The following is a 17,263-nucleotide window of genomic DNA, read 5'->3' on the forward strand; positions in this document are numbered from 1 at the left end:
ATACCACACAAATTCAGAAATTCCCTTGGACAGCTGCACTTTTGACCAACTGGCTACAAATTCAGAGATTTCCACCAATAATTTGCTTAGGTTCATTAATTCACTAGAATGACTCACAAAACTCAGAAAAGTGTTAGCCATAAAAGATACAGATCAGGAACAGTCAGATTAAGAGGCACATAGAGCTGGATCTGGATGGGTCCTAAACACAGAACTTCTGTGCCTTCTCAAAGAATCAGAATCTATCACCTCCTGGCACGTCAACCAAGAATCTTCACTGAGTTTTGGTATCCAGAATTTTTACATGCTTCATTATGTGAGCATATTTACTTAATTTAATTATGGAACTTAGTCTCCAGACCCTCTCTCCTCTCTGGAGGTCAGGGTGGCTCTGGGTCCCTAAACTTTGATCACTTAGTTATTTAGTCTTTATGGCAATTAACCCCTGTTCTGAAACATTCTAGAAGCCTACCACAAGTTACTTTATTGGCATAACAAATTCCAAGGGTTTTTGAAGTTCAGTACCTGGAACCAAAGACAAAGACCAGACAAATTTCTTTTTATACAACAGTAATATTTACAAGTGTACATTAAATACAAGTCATGAAGTTGTAACTCTAGGAAATGGGAATAGTTTTAATGACAACATAGAGTGGACAATCATTCTGCTGCCCACTTGAAGGAAAGCAGTCTTTAGTTTAAAAAAAAATGGCTAAGCACAGTATCCAACATTGTTGTCTGAAAAACATCAAAAAGGAGAGGGTAACTATTTGTTTGAATTTAGAAAAGGGTTTGGATGAAGCATCAATGTTGAAAACACCAGTTATGAAGATTTGATACTCATATAGATCAGTTAGCATAGAGGAAAACCTATGCCAAGGCCAGTCATTATGCTTTTAACACTGTCTGTTTCAAAGAGATTTATGGGGATGGCAGTGAGGACCAGCTATCTATCAAAAAGTTTACCAAGCGCTGCTACTTCCTTTTAACATGTTATTTCTGATTTAACATTAAGACTATGATTAACCCAGTAAGGAGCAATGTGACTATTATTAGGAATCTCTAGTATTAAAAATCTACAAATATTTTTATTTTCTATAGCTTAAGTTTTTTTGATAAATGTAGATACTGACATGATTTGAAATATATATCCTTATATTAAACCCAGGGATACATGGGTATCAGGATATAATGAGTGAAAGTTTGATAGAGAAAGGCAGTCAGCCTGTTGCAGAGACAGAAGTTTGCTTTATCTTGCACCATACAACTGAGTGCACGTGCATGCATGGGTGCTCACTCTTCTCCGACTCTTTGCAACCCCATGGACTGTAGCCTGCCAGGCTCCTCTGTCCATGGAATTTGCCAGGCAAAAATACTGGCGTGGGCTGCCATTTCCTACTCCAGGGGATCTTCCCAACCCAGGGATCAAACCTGCGTCTCCTGCGTCTTCTCCATTGGTAGGCAGATTCTTTATCACTGCACCACTTGCCACAGCTTTAACCAATGATAAAGAAAAGCAATGTCTTATTTTTATAAAATGTCCCCTATCCTTCTGCTGCTCTTGTTTATGAAAAGTCTGTTTATAATGAAAGATCAACAATATAACCTGATTCCAGCTATGCATGATATTAGCAATGTTTGGGGATTATATTTGTGTTCTTCCAGCCTGGGCATAAAAACAATAGAAAAACATATGGCGTGGATAATGGTCAAGGATAGAAAAATGAGGACATTCTTGCTATCCTGTGTTAATGTTTATTGTAGTGTCATTACTGATGAGATGGGATTTACTTATACCATTTTTCTGTTTATTAATAAAGTTTTTAAAAATTTCTTTCCTCCATTACTGCCTTCTTTTTTGGTGAGTAGACATTTTCTAGGGCACCATTTCAATTCCCTTGTTACTTTTACCTTATTTTTTGAGTTATTTTCTAGTGGTCTACTCACGATCCACTATAATTCACTGGGGATTACAACTGATATTTTAACTTAAAACAGTTGAACTCAGATTAATACCAGTGTAATTTCAACAAAACACAGAAAAATTTGCTCCAAAATGGCTTGCTCCTCCCCCACTCCTTTGTGCTATTATTGTCACATAAATTACATCTTTATACATAATAAGCTCATTAACATGTCTTTAAAATTTTTGTTTCATGCAGTTATTTTTACATCAGATATGGGAAGAAAAGATTTATAAACAGAAATTCATTTACACTGCCTTTTATATTTGACTATGTGACTACCTTTACCGGTGCATATTTTTTTAATGTATATTTGAATTACTATCTAGCATTATTTTATTTTATCCCAAAGGATTTGTTTTAGTTTCATATTGGGCAAGTCCTTTAACAATGAATTTGCTCAGGTTTTATTATCTGGCAATGTCTTGATTTCATCGTCATTTTTTCTCTTGGTATGGGTCTCTCTAATTTATTCTACATGAAGTTTATCGGGCTTCTTCAATGTTTCAGTTAATGTTTTCCATCAAATTTGGGGAGTTTTTAGCTGTTATTTCTTCAAATATTATTTCTGCCCCTATCCTTTTTGCTTTTGGGGAATCCTATTATACATAGATTGGTAGATGTAATAATCTCTGAGGCTCAATTTAATTTTCGGCGTTGTTTCTTCTTCTGTTCTGCAGACTGAAAAATCTCAATTGATCTTCAAGTTCATTGGTTCTTTGTTCTCCAATTCAAATTTTCTTTCGGGCCCTTCTAGTGAATTTTTCATTTCAGTTACTATACATTTCATCTCCAGAATTTGTATGTTTTGTTGAATTTCTATCTTTTTATTAGTATTCCCATTTTCGTAAGGGTATCCTTCTTATACCTTTTTTTGATTATTTAGTCATGGTTTTCTTTAGTTCTTTGCACATATTTTTGTAATCTAATTTATCTTATGATCTTTGTCTGTTATGTCCAACATTTGGGCTTACTCAGAAATAGTGACAGTTTCTATTGACTACTTTCTTTTCATATGGTAGGCCATAGTTTCTTTTCTTTGCATGTCTTATAATTTGTTTGTTGAAAACTCAACATTTTAAATAATGTGATAACTACAGAAATTAAATTTGTCCCCTACGCAAACAGAGTTTTTGTTGTTGCTATTTGTGTATTTAGTGAGTTTCCTGAACTAATTCTCTAAAGCATGTATTCTTTGTCAAGTATGGCTGCTGAACATATCTACTCAGCTCAGTGTTCAATAATGATATGGCAGCGAGCCTTGAGAAAACATATCTTCTTTCCTTTGCCAAGGAGTTCTGTGTTTGGCTTGGGACCTATCTTCAGTGCTCCATCAGTTTACAGCTCTGCCTTAACTTTCACTTCCTGCTTGTATAGAGTCTCAGAGTCAGCCACCGGTGAGAGATTAGGGTCTTCTCAGGGATTTCTTAGGGATGCACACAGCCCTGCACATGTGTGTTTCTAGGTCCTTAGAAGTCAATCCCCTATAATCATCTCATTCCCCAGATTTTCCATTTAAGTTTTGTGACCAACCTTTTATTTATCCCAATTGATACTGCTTCAGGCAAACTGCATTGTTTAACTATGTAGGGAAACCTTTATTCCTACAGTGAAATAAGGGAGAAATATTTGAGAAAAGAAGAATGCATTGGCTTAGCTCCTGTCTCCTAACTTACGGACCCTAGATATCAAGCCTTTAGGTCCCAGAGAAATTGAGAGCAGTAATCTCCCATAAGTACATTCAGTACAACTCTTAAAAGTGAAAGATCCTAATGCCACATGGACTAGGGTGAAGTAATCCTTAATCCTCCTAATCCATTCATAGGCCTTGAACCAGCTGTTAATGATTGCTGAATCCTTCCAGGTACAATATAGGGTCTGGATCTAGAGGCACTGAACTCTGCCCCAGCACAGGCTTGAGGTTAGGGGAAGCTCTCCAACCGTCTGCCTCACAGCCTGCCACTCACCCATCCCAATCCCTGCAAGAGGACCCCAACTCTGCTTCTGCCTGGACCCTTCCACAGCCTGGGCCTCATGCCTGAAACCCCTGGAAAAGTCCAGCTCTGTCTGGGCTGTCCCTGGGGGATCCCCTTACAGGCCCAAAAGGTACTGTGGAGTAGTCCAGCACATGCTAGTTTTATTCAAATTTGTCTATAATACTTAAGTGGTTGGACAAATGGACATATGAACTATGAGATTCATAAATGTGTCTATTATATACTAAAGAAAAAAGTCAAATATTTTCATGAAGGTGAATGCTATATTTCACTTTCTGAAGAGAAAAAAAAAAAAAAAAAAAGGCAATTTGGGGCCAGCTCCAGTACTCTTGCCTGGAAAATCCCATGGACTGAGGAGCCTAGTAAGCTGCAGTCCATGAGGTCACGGAGAGTCGGACACAACTGAGCAACTTCACTTTCACTTTTCACTTTCACGCATTGGAGAAGCAAATGGCAACCCACTCCAGTGTTCTTGCCTGGAGAATCCTGGGGACAGGGGAGCCTGGTGGGCTGCCGTCCATGGGGTCGCACAGAGTCGGACTCGACTGAAGCGCCTTAGCAGCAGCAGCAGCATGGGTCTAAACAAGTTAGAAAAAATAAACTGTGTAATGTCACTGTACATAGTCTGTCATTGGTATGTGTACTAATAAGTCCCCCAAAACTGTCACCTTTGTTTTATGAACTAAATTTGTGGCAAACGCCCAAAGTATATATTTTACACATAAGATTTTTTCTGTGTAAAAGTTACATTATATTACATAAATTAAAATTTTCCTTCTATACATGAACTGACCAAAAAGATGGTCATTGTGTATGCAAGTTATCATAACCCTTACATGAAATTAGATATGTGAACTGTGGATTCCAGTTTTGCATCCAATGATAAGCTAACTAAATGTCTGTGATCCTGGGTTATATTTGTTTATATATTTCTCTTGAGCAGTTATCTCTTCCTCATTAATTGAAAGAGTAGGCAAAGCACATTTATTTAATAGTTTAAAGGACAGATACTCAATTCACCAGTAGAGTGTAATCCTGCTCAGTGGCAGATTGTGGAACACATTTGGACTCCCTTTAAAGAACTGATATGCTTACATGCATACTATAACACAGACTTCCCTGGTGGCTCAGTGGTAAAAAATACACCTGCCGATGCAGGAGACACAGGTTCCATCCCTGAGTTGGGAAGATTCCCTGGAGAAGGAAATGGCAACCCACTCTGGTAGTCTTGTCTGGAAAATCCCATGGACAGAGGATCCTGGTGGGCTACAGTCCATGGGAATAGCAAAGAGTCAGACGTGACTTAGCGACCAAACTTCATAAGGCATTAACTCTTTCGTAGCCCAAATGTGTGTCGCATGTTTAACCTTTGCTTGTCTTCTAATTAGTATTGTTATCATTATATAAATGATACTCCTGACCTGATTTGTTCCTAGATGAGTTATAAATAATGCAGATTGCTCAAATTTCTTCCTAGATCTGTTCTTTTGAACCACATGGCCAGAGAACATGCTTTCAACATTGGATTGCCAGACAACATTGTAAACTGCAATGAATTTCTGTGTACATTACAGAAAAAGCTTGACAAGTAAGTACATTTTTATGAAACACAACCTAAAGCTATCTTAATCTTGGACTCCACTGTGAATTTTTAAAAATTAATAGTCACAAGTAATTAAAGAAATAGAATTTTCTCATTTCTCATGTTGGAGGAGTTCACATTTTGTATGACAGTCTTTATTTTGTGTAGATCATATTGCCTTTTAGTCGCCTTTAAATATAAATGTCATATGTAGCAAACAATGTATATACCACTGTAAGGTATGTTATATAGGGTATGAAAAATATACTTACCAGCATAAGAAAGAGAATGTGATTATGTCCCTTGAGTCTCCCTTTGTTCCCTTCCTCATTTGTATCTCCCTGAGTAACTACTGTTCTTCACTTTGGATTCCTAATTTCTATGCTTCTCTCTATAATTATTCTACACATTTAGTAAAGTCAAATCCCTAGATATTATTCAACTTTAGGTGAAATATAGCATCCTGCTTGTATTTTTTTAACTTTAGTGTTAATTTACATTTATATATCATAACACTCCACTTTTCTTGAGGTTATATTCTGGCTGTTTAACTTGTAGAAATAGGGAATAAAATTCTGTACATCACCAAAATGTCTTTCAAAAATCTGTTCACTCTTCTTTCTAAGAAAGGGCTCAAGATTTTACTCTCAAACCCTAGTTTTATTCACTTAAATATAGTACTAATGAATGTGGTGTCTCAGCCCACAACATTTGGAGCAATAACATTGAGCAAGAAATACCCATTATAAAATTCTAAATTCAAATTCTGGTATCAACAGTACATTAAAACAAGTCTCTTCACTCTTTTAATGAATGATCCTTCATTTATAAAATAATACCAGGTGTGTTCTCTAGCAAGACTAGCAGTAATCAATATCCTTAACTTATTTCCCATAAATTGTTTACTATAAAGGAATATAGTTACTTCTGTGGCATAAAAAATAATTGAGATGTTGTTTGGTAAAGATGGAAAAGAATTCAAAAATAGCAACAAAAACTTATTTCAGTCATTTTGTTGTCAAACCCAAGTTCGTGTGCCCAACACACAGTGAGACCAAGCAAACCAAAACATAAGTTTAACACAGAAAGGTTTATTGCAAGGGCCACACAAGGAAAACAGGTGGCTCATGCTCAGAAGACCAGAACTCCCTAATGGGTTTCAGGGAAGCAATTCTTTTATTTATTTAGTTTTTAATTGAAGGATAATTGCTTTACAGAATTTTGTTGGTTTCTGCCAAACATCAGTCATAGGTATATGTATGTCCCCTCCCTCTTGAACCCCCCTCCTATCTCCTTCCCCAGCCCACCCCTCTAGATAGTCACAGAGCCCCTGTTTGAGTTCCCTGAGTCATACTGAAAATTCCCCCTGGGTCTCTATTTCACATATGATAATATAAGTTTCCATGTGACTCTCTCCATACATTTCACCTTCTCCTTCCTTCTCCCTCCCACCACCCCGTGTCCATAAATCTGTTCTCTATGTTTGATCAGCTTATGTACAATTCTCTGATTGATTGACGTTGAGGTAACAGGGCGGTATCACAAAGGTTAACATTATCAATCCTCAGGTTCCAGTAGATCTGGAGCCCACATGCCCATGGTCATCAGGAACTTCAAGAAGGAACTAAAAATTGCATGACTGCCATATGGCTGATTTACTATTCAAATTTATGCAAGTTCTCCTGACCCAACTGCTGTTTTTGTCACTACATGTTCCTATCTTGTCAGTCATTAATTCTTGAGATGGACTTTTGTGACTCAGAGAAGGCCTGGAAGACTGCAACTTTTCTGCAGGCAAGAGGCAGGCAGAGGACATGGTGGAATGGTTGTGTCCTGGGAATGCCCCATAGTGTCCTGCTCGGTTATAATTTTAGTGTTTTCATGAATTCTTTGTGACTAGAAAGTAGAACTCTTATGACTGTTGGGTAGAAGTTCCAGGCAATATCAACTGTCCAGCTTAGTATGAGAAAAGACATTTTGCTAGTAATCTGTTTGAAATTGGTCATTACTGCCTCATTAGGTAATGATTCCCAGTTAGGGGAAATACTCTAGCAGAAGGAACATGTGAATGATAAGATAGTAAAAGTAGCGCTTACTGTGTGCCATGAATATGCTAGGCATTTTATTCATATATATATAAATAAGGCGTGGTTTAAATGTGTTCATATATTGTTCATATTTTGTGTAAATTATTCTCATGGTTATGAATTTATATGTATACATTGTCATAAGTATTCTCTAAAATGTAGGTGTTATCTTCAGGTTAGAGATCAGAAAATGAGTGGTAACAGAGATAACAAGTAACTTGACCAAGTCCCACAGCTGGAGTTAGGAGTTAGACCCTGCAAACCAGGTCATAGGATATGCCAAATCACAGACTAATCATTACACTCAGTGGAAGCAACCAGTGCTAGTTATCATTATAATTATTTGAAGAACATATTTTCATTTTTAGAATAGATAATTCAGTTAGTAAAGCACCAAAATCAATTTGGGTAATTGATATCTTTATCATAGTTTTAACTAAATAGCCAAGTTGGCCAGTATAGCCAAATACAAAGTAAACCACAACATACATCCTCTAAAGCCAAATGAATAAAGTGAGAGGGATTCCAAAAAGGATATTACATCCCATTTGAAAACTCTATGAGACCTAAAAAATGAGTAAATTTTAAGACCCAGTAATAATAATAAAGGTCTACTGCAACAGCTATTCAAGGGCCTTATTTAATCTTGGTGTTTTTGTCTTTCTTGTAGCTTGCAGTGCTTGTATTGTGAGAAGACCTTCAGGGACAAAAATACACTTAAAGATCATATGAGGAAAAAACAGCATCGTCGGATCAATCCTAAGAACAGAGAATATGACCGATTTTATGTCATCAATTATTTGGTAAGGCTTTCTTTTCTGTTCATAATTTAAAATTTGATTGCCTGTCTATAAACATCAAAATGTGGTTGAGGGATACTTTCAAGCAATGGTTAGTTTACAAAAGGTAATGTGATTTGATTTGTCTCTGATTTGCCAGGTGTTTATATAGTAAAAAGGTTGTGTCTCTAGAACTCGTAGGGATCTTGCTCAAATAAATAAATGTAAAACATCTGAATAGCCACACATTGCCCCCTATTTACTGTCTGTTACCTTGAGCACAGGGACTTCTATATTCTATATACTGTTGTATTCTATATACTATATGTATGTATGTATGTTAGTTGCTTAGTCGTGTCCGACTCTTTGCAACCCCATAGACTGTAGCCCACCAGGCCCCTCCGTCCATGGGATTCTCCAGACAAGAACACTGGAGTGGGTTGCCATTTCCTTCTCCAAAAGGAACTATAGAAAGAAAGAAAGTGAAGTCTCTCAGTCGTGTCCAGCTCTTTGCGACCCCATGGACTATACCCTACCATGCTCCCCCATCCATGGAATTTACCAGGCAAGAGTACTGGAGTGGGTTGGCATTTCCTTCTCCAGTATACTATATACTTCTGTATATATTAATGCAGGGACTTCTATATTCTTTTCTAAAAACATTGTTGTCTGGGTGTGCTGGGTGCTGTGCTAGATAATCGTTTATAGTCTCTTCACTCATACCCTTTTCCCCCATTAAAATATCTTCGCCTTTCTTTCCCACACACACAAAAAATATATATATATATATAAAACTAGTAGGATGGATTGATGGGGTTATCATTGTCAAGGATTTTAAATACTTTGCAAACTCTCCTTGCCCAGAAACCTCTGTACCATTTACTGGCCTCTGGAGATTACAGTCCTTTTTGTGTAAGGAGAGGTATTCAGTTGGAGGCAAATTTCCTTCTCTTAGGTGCATTTGGAAATTTAAAAAGAGATTTTTGATTGACACACTGACTGGAGAGTGCTACCGGTCCTGCCCCAGTCTGCTGATCTTTATTTTATGTATACATAGCAAAGGAAGGAAACTCTTGTGGGAAGAGAGACCCTTTCCAGGGGCCCAAGAGTGGGCTCTTGTCTAACACTTGGAAATGAACTGTCCAAGGAGATTCTCGTGCTGACAAAGCAAGAGACTTTATTAAGAAGGGGCACCAGGGGGAGAGCAGCAAAGGGAACCCAGGAGAACTGCTCTGCCACATGGCTCACAGTTTCAGGTTTTATGGTAAGTGGTTTAGTTTCCTGGTTGTCTGTGGCCAATCATTTTGACTCATGGTTATTCCTGGTGGCGCGCATATCTCTCAGCTCAAATGGATTTAAGCAGGAAGGATTCTGGGAAGTTAGTAGGACATATGGACTGACATCTCCTCTCTCCTTTTGACCTTTCCTGAATTCTCCCAGTTGGTGGTAACTTGTTAGTTCCACATTACTTCCCAGGACCTCTTGTTGTATGATAACTCATGCAAAGTGGTTGTTACCGAGCCTGTCTAGGATTGGCAGTTTCAGTCAGTGGTTCTCTAACAAAACTACTCATGACAAGAGAAGGAGTTAAGTAATTCTGCCTTGGAATTGAAAGAAAGATGAGGAGTTCCAGTTCTGACAGCTTTCTAAAGCAAAAGAAAGTGTTTTTTGCTCTTAATTTGAAAGAATTTTAATCCAAGTCCATTGGCCACAAAAGGCATAATTGATAATAATGAGCCATTTTATCTATTGGACAGAAAGCATATTCTGAATTATGTTGGAAGTCTCTGCTTTAGGATAAAATTTTTGCCTGTTCTAACTAATCCTTAGCATATTAAAATTCCCCTTGAGAAATAAGTTTAGCATGTGTTTAAAGATTGTCTCTGAAAGGTTGCCGTGGTTTGCTACAAATGTTTTACAACTAACTAAAGGTAAAGGCACCCTTTGAGTCTTTCAGTCTTCTCGTGAAATCACTCAGTCATTAATTCCTAGAGCAAACGCTACTTCAGGGCCCAGCCCAATCCAATAGGGAATGGGCTTCAGTGTTAGCTCTAAGAAATATTCAGCTACTGCAGGAAGCCGTGGAAGCAATTTAATGTACTTTCTTCTGGGGCTCTTTTAAGCTAATAGTCAAGAGCTTAGGATTAGCAGAACATTGTATATAGCTGGAGGTGTTTATCTTTTAGAGGAGACTTCAGAGAGACTGCTCACTCAGATTCTGCTGGCACTTTTAGAAAAGTTCAATACGGGCATCAAATAGTGCAACTGTGAAAACTGGAATTATCCGTGAGGACCAGCTGGCTCTAGATGAGTGTGCCGGATTGTACTGCCCACGGAGAGCCCAGATTTCATGTGGGATGAATCGTGGCTTGAAAGAAGTACTTCAAGAGAATGTAAAGGCTTTAATAACATATAAAATGAAAATTAAATCACTTCAGGGTAATATTGATAGATTTTTTTTTTAAGGCTTTTGGTGGTGGGGGGGGTTCAACTTTTTATTTTGTATTAGGGAATAACTGGTTAACAATGTTGTCATAGTTTCAGGTGGACAGCAAAGAGACTCAGCCGTACGTCATGTACACATATCCATTCTCCCTGGTTTGGTTTTAATTAGCAGCTTTTTAGTACCTACTATGTGCCAGGTACAGGCTTCCCAGGTGGTGCTAGTAAACAGGTAAAGAACTCTCTTGCGAATGCAAGAGACATAAGAGATCCAGGTTCAGTCCTGGGGTCAGGAAAATCCCCTAGAGGAGGGCTTGGCAACCCACTCCAGTATTCTTGCTTGGAGAATTCTACTAACAGAGGAGCCTTGGGGGGCTGAGTCCCATAGGGTCGCAAAGAGTAGGATGTGACTGAAGCAACTTAGCACTCATGCACGGATGTGCCAGGTACTGTCTTAGGTATTTATATTAAGTCATTTACTCTTAACCACACCCCTGTGACACAGGTTTTGTCATTATCCTCTTTTATAGATTAGGTAACTAGAGCATAGAGAAGTTGCATGATTTTCCCAGGGTCACATAGCTAAAGCTTTCTGCATCAGTTTCCTTCCATTTTTCCTCAGTTTTTATAATTGAAATAGTACCAGTACCCACCTCTTATACTTTGGGTTGGTTTGGGGATTTGGTCAGTTAATGGTGATAAATTCTTAATGATCTACACACATACACACCCTTTGCCTATTATCTTTTATACCAAAGTAGAAGATGACGCATGGTCAAGGTAAAGCTGACTTTAGTCAGTTCCTTAAGGGCTCTAACCCACAACCCTAGCCATCTTAGCTCTCTATGCTTTTCCATTGAGGCCAACAACAATAAAGTGTTTTGTTTCTGGAGTTTTTGGTTTTGTTTGTTTTTTTTCCTTCTTTGACCACACTACACAGCTTATGGGATCTTAGTTCCCCAACCAAGGATTGAACCCATACCCTCGGCAATGAAAGCTTGGAGTCCTAACCACTGAGCTTCCAGGGAAGCCATAGGAAAGATTTGTTTTAAAAAACTTAAAAAGTGTTATGATGCCTTGTTGTTGTTGCTCAATCACTCAGTTGTGTCCAACTCTTTGCGACCCCATGGACTGCAGCATGCCAGGCTTCCCGGTCCTTCACTATCTCCCAGAATTTGCTCAAACTCATGTCCATTTAGTCAGTGATGCCATCCAACCATCTTATCCTTTGTCATCCCCGTATCCTCCTTCCCCCAATCTTTCCCAGCATCAGAGTCTTTCCCAGTGAGTCAGCTCTTCGCATCAGGTGGCCAAAGTATTGGAGTTTCAGCTTCAGCATCAGTCCTTCCAATGAATATTCAGGGTTGATTTCCTTTAGGATTGACTGGTTTGATCTCTTTGCTGTCCAAGGGACTCTCAAGAGTCTTCTCCAGCACCACAGTTTGAAATCATTATTAATTCTTCAACACTCAGCCTTCTTTGTGGTCCAACTCTCATGACCACTGGAAAATCCATAGCTTTGACTATATGGACCTTTGTCAACAAAGCGATGTCTCTGCTTTCTAATACACTGTCTAGGTTTGTAATAGCTTGGAAATGATGTAAACTTAGCTTTGGAAAGAATTGAAAAAGCTAATAACATCTCTAAAGATATACCAGTGCCTTAAGTTAGAGGAGTGCTTATCAGAAGTATCAATCTTAACAGTGTTCTTGGAATATTATAAATCAAGGTATAAAAAATATATAGGCTAAATAGATTTTTTAAAACTGTTCCAAATATTAATAGTGTATAGTTAGAGAAAAATGAGGGCCAATGGTTTTTCATTTTAGTTTTCTTTTAGACTTCACTAATGAAAATACTTATTATCAAGACTAAACTATTCTAAAAGTTTAATTAAACAGTAAATACATTGTTTATTTTTTCTTAAGGACTTTAAAGAGCAGGACAATTTTTTATTGTTATTTTATAAATTTTTGGCTGCGCTACCCAGCTTGCAAAATCTTAGTTCCCCAACCAGGGATCAAACCCAGGCCCTCAGCAGTGGAAGCTCATAGTCCTAAACACTAGACCACCAGAGAGTTCCTGCTTTATTTTTTTTTTAAGGATTAAAAAGAAGAAAAAAAGAAAAACAGAAATGAGAGACATTCATCGTTTATTTCTCTGAGGGAAAAAGCTGATATGAGTGCGTGGATGTGGGCAAAAGATTGAATTGTTGGTTTAGTAGCTAGTGTCTGCACATCCATTTCTCACATCCTCTTTCTTTCAGAAGGAATTTCATTGACTTCATACATTCTATAAACATTTGAGTGCTTTCTAGGTACCAGATGCTGGTGGAACAGAAAGAAAAATATGGCAGAACAGCTACTACTTTCAAGGAACTTAGAGATTGGTGTGAGAACCAGATGTGTAAGCACATTAATTTCAACACTTTGTAATGGTGTATACAGAATTAATGTTTTGACCTCTCCTGTAGTAGATCTATGCGGTAATTGAGTCGTGCACCCACAGTGTCCCACTTCGGAACAGAATTTTCAGACCAGCAGTAATGGAAGCATCCAGGGTATTCCTGGCAAGATACACTCTGAGAGTCATAAAAGGTGGGAGATCAATAAACGATGTCCTGATCCCTGGTCAGGACAAAGAGTCTGTTAAGGGTCCCTTTTGGGCTCAGCAAATTGATAGATTCCATCTTCTTTCTTGGGAGAAATAATTTGCCTGTTTAATAACTCATATCAGTTTTTTAATACTGATAGACTTGCAAATAAAATATATTAAAGGTCTTTTGCATAATCTAAATTATCTGCTTAGAGTTTGTGCTTTGTTTTCTCACAAACAGAAAGGTTCAATGGATTGGGGGTTGGGGGGGGAACACCTGAAGGGACAAGGTCCCAGGCAGTTTCACGTTCAAGTACTCTTGCCTCAGAGGGCAGCAGACTGCTTGACATCATCTTCAAGGCTTCAGCTACATGTTCTGTAGGTGCTCATGGCTCAAGGCCTGAGCTTTACTAAAGGGAAGTATTTTTGCAGTGGTATTATCATTTTTTTGATTTAAATTTTTTTAGTTTTAAAATATACAAACCCATCTGTAACAAAACATTGTTGTTGTTTAGTCACTGAGTCATGTCCAACTCTTTGTGACCCCATGGACTGTAGCCCACCAGGCTTCTCTGTCCATGGGATTTCCCAGGCAAGAATATTGGGATGGATTGCCATTTCCTTCTCCAGGGGATCTTCCCAACCCAGGGATCAAACTCACGTCTCCTGCATTGGCAGACAGATTCTTTACTGTTGAGCCATCAGGGAAGCCCCAACAAAAGAACGCTGTTAACCTATTTTTCAGTTTTGTTATGATTCTCTCTACTGTAATTATTTACATTTAAAACACTGTATGTGTTTCTGATGGATTTTTTTGTGTGTAAGCATATGTAAGTCTGTGAGTTTTAGGGATGAAAGGGTGCTGGGTGAAAGGGACCTTTTTCCCCACCCTCTCATTGATCATAAGCCATCTAATGCAGAGGTTTGAGGAGGTGTTCTGAACATCTTTACTGACATGCCTTCCCAACTTTGGTTTGGTTTTTTTTTTTTTGAGTTCTTCTCTTTCCTGATATGATTCATTAGTAGGCATAGTGTCTTAATCAGAGACTAAATTTTTTTTTTCTCTTTGTGTCTTGTTCTTATAATAAATCATACATTTAACTGTACCAAGGCAGAGCACTCTAGGAAAGTCACATTCAAATCACTTGTTTCCTATTATACTAATGAACACAGAGTTCCATTTTGTTCTCAAGCGGTAAATGGTTAGTGCTGTATTGCCTAGATAAATCCCTGTGTTGTGCTTAATACTGAGAAAGCTGTAAAGCAATGCTTTGACTTTGGAAGTTTGACAGTGAAAGATATTTTTCATCATTTTGGGCTCAAAACATTTATTGATAAGTAACATTTGCTTGTATTGTTGAATGGTAATACCCCAAGTGACCCATCCTTGAGTAATATCTTGCAGCAGTGGCCTTCAGTCTGTGTCCACAGAGACCAACCAATGCATAAAAGATTTAATTCATCACCAAAAATTCCATCTAATAAGAATCCTGTTGGCAATGGTGAGGCCATTCTTATTGTTCATAATGATGCTTAGACACTTCATGACGACTCTGGGAAGTCCATTATGGAGTCCAAATTAACTGTCTCTAATGACGTTATGGTAAATCTCTGTGTGTCTGAGTTTATGCATCATTTAGCTGATAGATAATGACAGCTGCAAAACCTCTCATTAAGTTGATGAATGATAGATGTTCTTTTTCTCTAAATCATAATGGCTCTTGTAGTCCTTTGTGTTTAGTTAAATGATTACCTTCCTTAAGAAAATGTTTCTAACTGAGAGTAAATTCTGGTAATGTTTTTCTAAATAAAGGATATAAAACAGGGATATCTGTATTATATCAGGTGAGGCTGGACTTGACAGTTACCATGGTTTAACTGCTTGGAAAAGTGCCCAGTAATTTCTCTGTATCCCTCTTTAATGCAGTGTCTGCTTTTGCACGGCACAGTGGGAAGATTGAGTAGAGAGAGAAGAAAGGCCAAGAGAAAGAAAGAAATGACTCAAGGGAGAAAAGAGACATGGTTGGGCCAAAAGAAAGCATTCCTGCTCATCACTGCATTAAGTTTTGCTGAAACTATGACTAAATTTGTCTGACATAGCCCTGCAAAGTGGAACTCCTCCATGAACTGTAAGAGATAAAAGGGATTTGAGTATATATTTGAGTACCAACTATTACCTGGTACCATGTGATTTTTATACATTAACTATTTACTCAACATGCACAAAACTTTTGAAGTAAGATCTGAATTGGCATCACATTTTTTAGATGTTTTCAGTTACAGTTCAACTCAAAAAGATAATTTCAGATTATAAGACTGACGCACTGCCTACTGCGGATATTTGGCAAAACTAATACAATTATGTAAAGTTTAAAAATAAAATAAAATTTTAAAAATAAAATAAATAAAATAAAATAAAAAAGATAATTTCTGGTACCCACTGTGTGCCCGACTCTGGAAATATAACAGTGAACAAAACCCATGTCTTCATAGACATTCTAGTGCAGAAGACAGAAAATAAGAAAACAGATCCACAAAATGATTTCAGGGTATGATCAATGCTTTGAAGAAAAATAAAGCGTCCTAGCAGAATAAAAAGTAACTTGAAAGAGGGGTGTTTAGACAGTGTTCAGAAAAAGCAGTGGTAACGTTCAGGATGATGGAACCACATCAGGATATGTGAGGTGAACGATGCCAACAAGTGTAGAAGTAACCAGGTGGAAGTCGGCTTGCTGTGTTCAAGCAGGAACCAAAGAGTGGTCTGACCAGAGCCAGCTAAGCATGAGAAAAAGTGCTGGAACACAGTGATAGAGAGGGAGCCTGGCAGACCATAGAGGCCTTATAAGCCATGGGAAGACCTCTGCATTTTGTTTTGAGTATGAGAAGCCCTGGGAGGGGTCAGACAAACAGCGAGGTACCCTGTAGAAAGTTCACTGTGGCTGCTGTCTGGGAAATAGACTTTTGAGAACCTCAAATAGAAACAGAGTCCAGCTAGGAGAGTCTCTCTCAAAAGATATTAGTGGTTTTTCTAAAAGATCCCTAAGAGATTCCTGTGTACATCCAGGGCTGAGAAATGCTAATTTACATTTAACAGAAAAGAATCTGACTGAAAGGTTATCTCTGCTTCTCTAAAAAAGAAAAGCATATTAAAATGTTATTAAACATTATTACATGCTTTTCAAATGTTTGATTTAGGATATATCTGAAATCCTAACCATTTAGGATATATCCTAAATTCTAAACTTCGAGTTAGAATGTATCATTTCTTACCCTGAAATAACAGCTTTACTGTATTCTGCTTGTATTGTTTTAAAACCATTTGCATTTAGGTACTGTCTTGTTTTGTTTTGAGTTCAGTGTCTACTTTCTCTTTCCTCTCCCCTCTTCCCCCTTCACCTCCCCTCTTTATCTCTAATCCCTCTGTTCTTCCTTCAAAGGAACTTGGAAAATCGTGGGAAGAAGTTCAACTAGAAGATGATCGGGAGTTGCTAGAGCATCAGGAAGAGTAAGGCTTATTATTGATGGTACTTAATCACAGTATTTTAAGAGAAGGAAAATAGTTATTTATTTTGATTTTAAGTTACCATTCTGAAAAGATAGAATAAAAAGAAAGAGAACCCTTTCTGTAAGCCATGCGTCCTTTCATGTAGTATAGCCAAACCTTGAAATAAAAATAACTTTTGATACTTCATACCAGTCAGAATGGCCATCATCAAAAAGTCTGCAAATAATAAATGCTGAAGAAAGTGTGGAGAAAAGGGTACCCTACTACACTTTTGATGAGAATGTAAATTGGTACAGCTACTATGGAGAACA

General features: G+C 37.8%; 1 protein-coding gene across 3 annotated transcripts in view; it reads left to right on the forward strand.

Moving 5' to 3' along the window:
- Positions 1-17,263, forward strand: part of ZNF277 (zinc finger protein 277) — a 135,563-nt gene that overhangs the window by 111,057 nt on the left and 7,243 nt on the right. For 2 of the 3 annotated variants that reach the window (XM_086396607.1, XM_086396608.1), the window contains 3 exons: positions 5,439-5,549; positions 8,301-8,433; positions 16,885-16,952. In XM_086396607.1, coding sequence (XP_086252733.1) covers positions 5,439-5,549; positions 8,301-8,433; positions 16,885-16,952 — 312 coding nt within the window. Of the gene's footprint in view, positions 1-5,438; positions 5,550-8,300; positions 8,434-15,374; positions 16,953-17,263 lie in introns of all 3 variants that reach the window. The other variant, XR_015162548.1, reaches the window with a different exon arrangement.

This window comes from Bos grunniens, chromosome 4, assembly GCF_055505025.1.
Source record: "Bos grunniens cultivar Pamir isolate PY7600 chromosome 4, Bosgru_T2T1.0, whole genome shotgun sequence".
Lineage (NCBI taxonomy): Eukaryota > Metazoa > Chordata > Mammalia > Artiodactyla > Bovidae > Bos > Bos grunniens.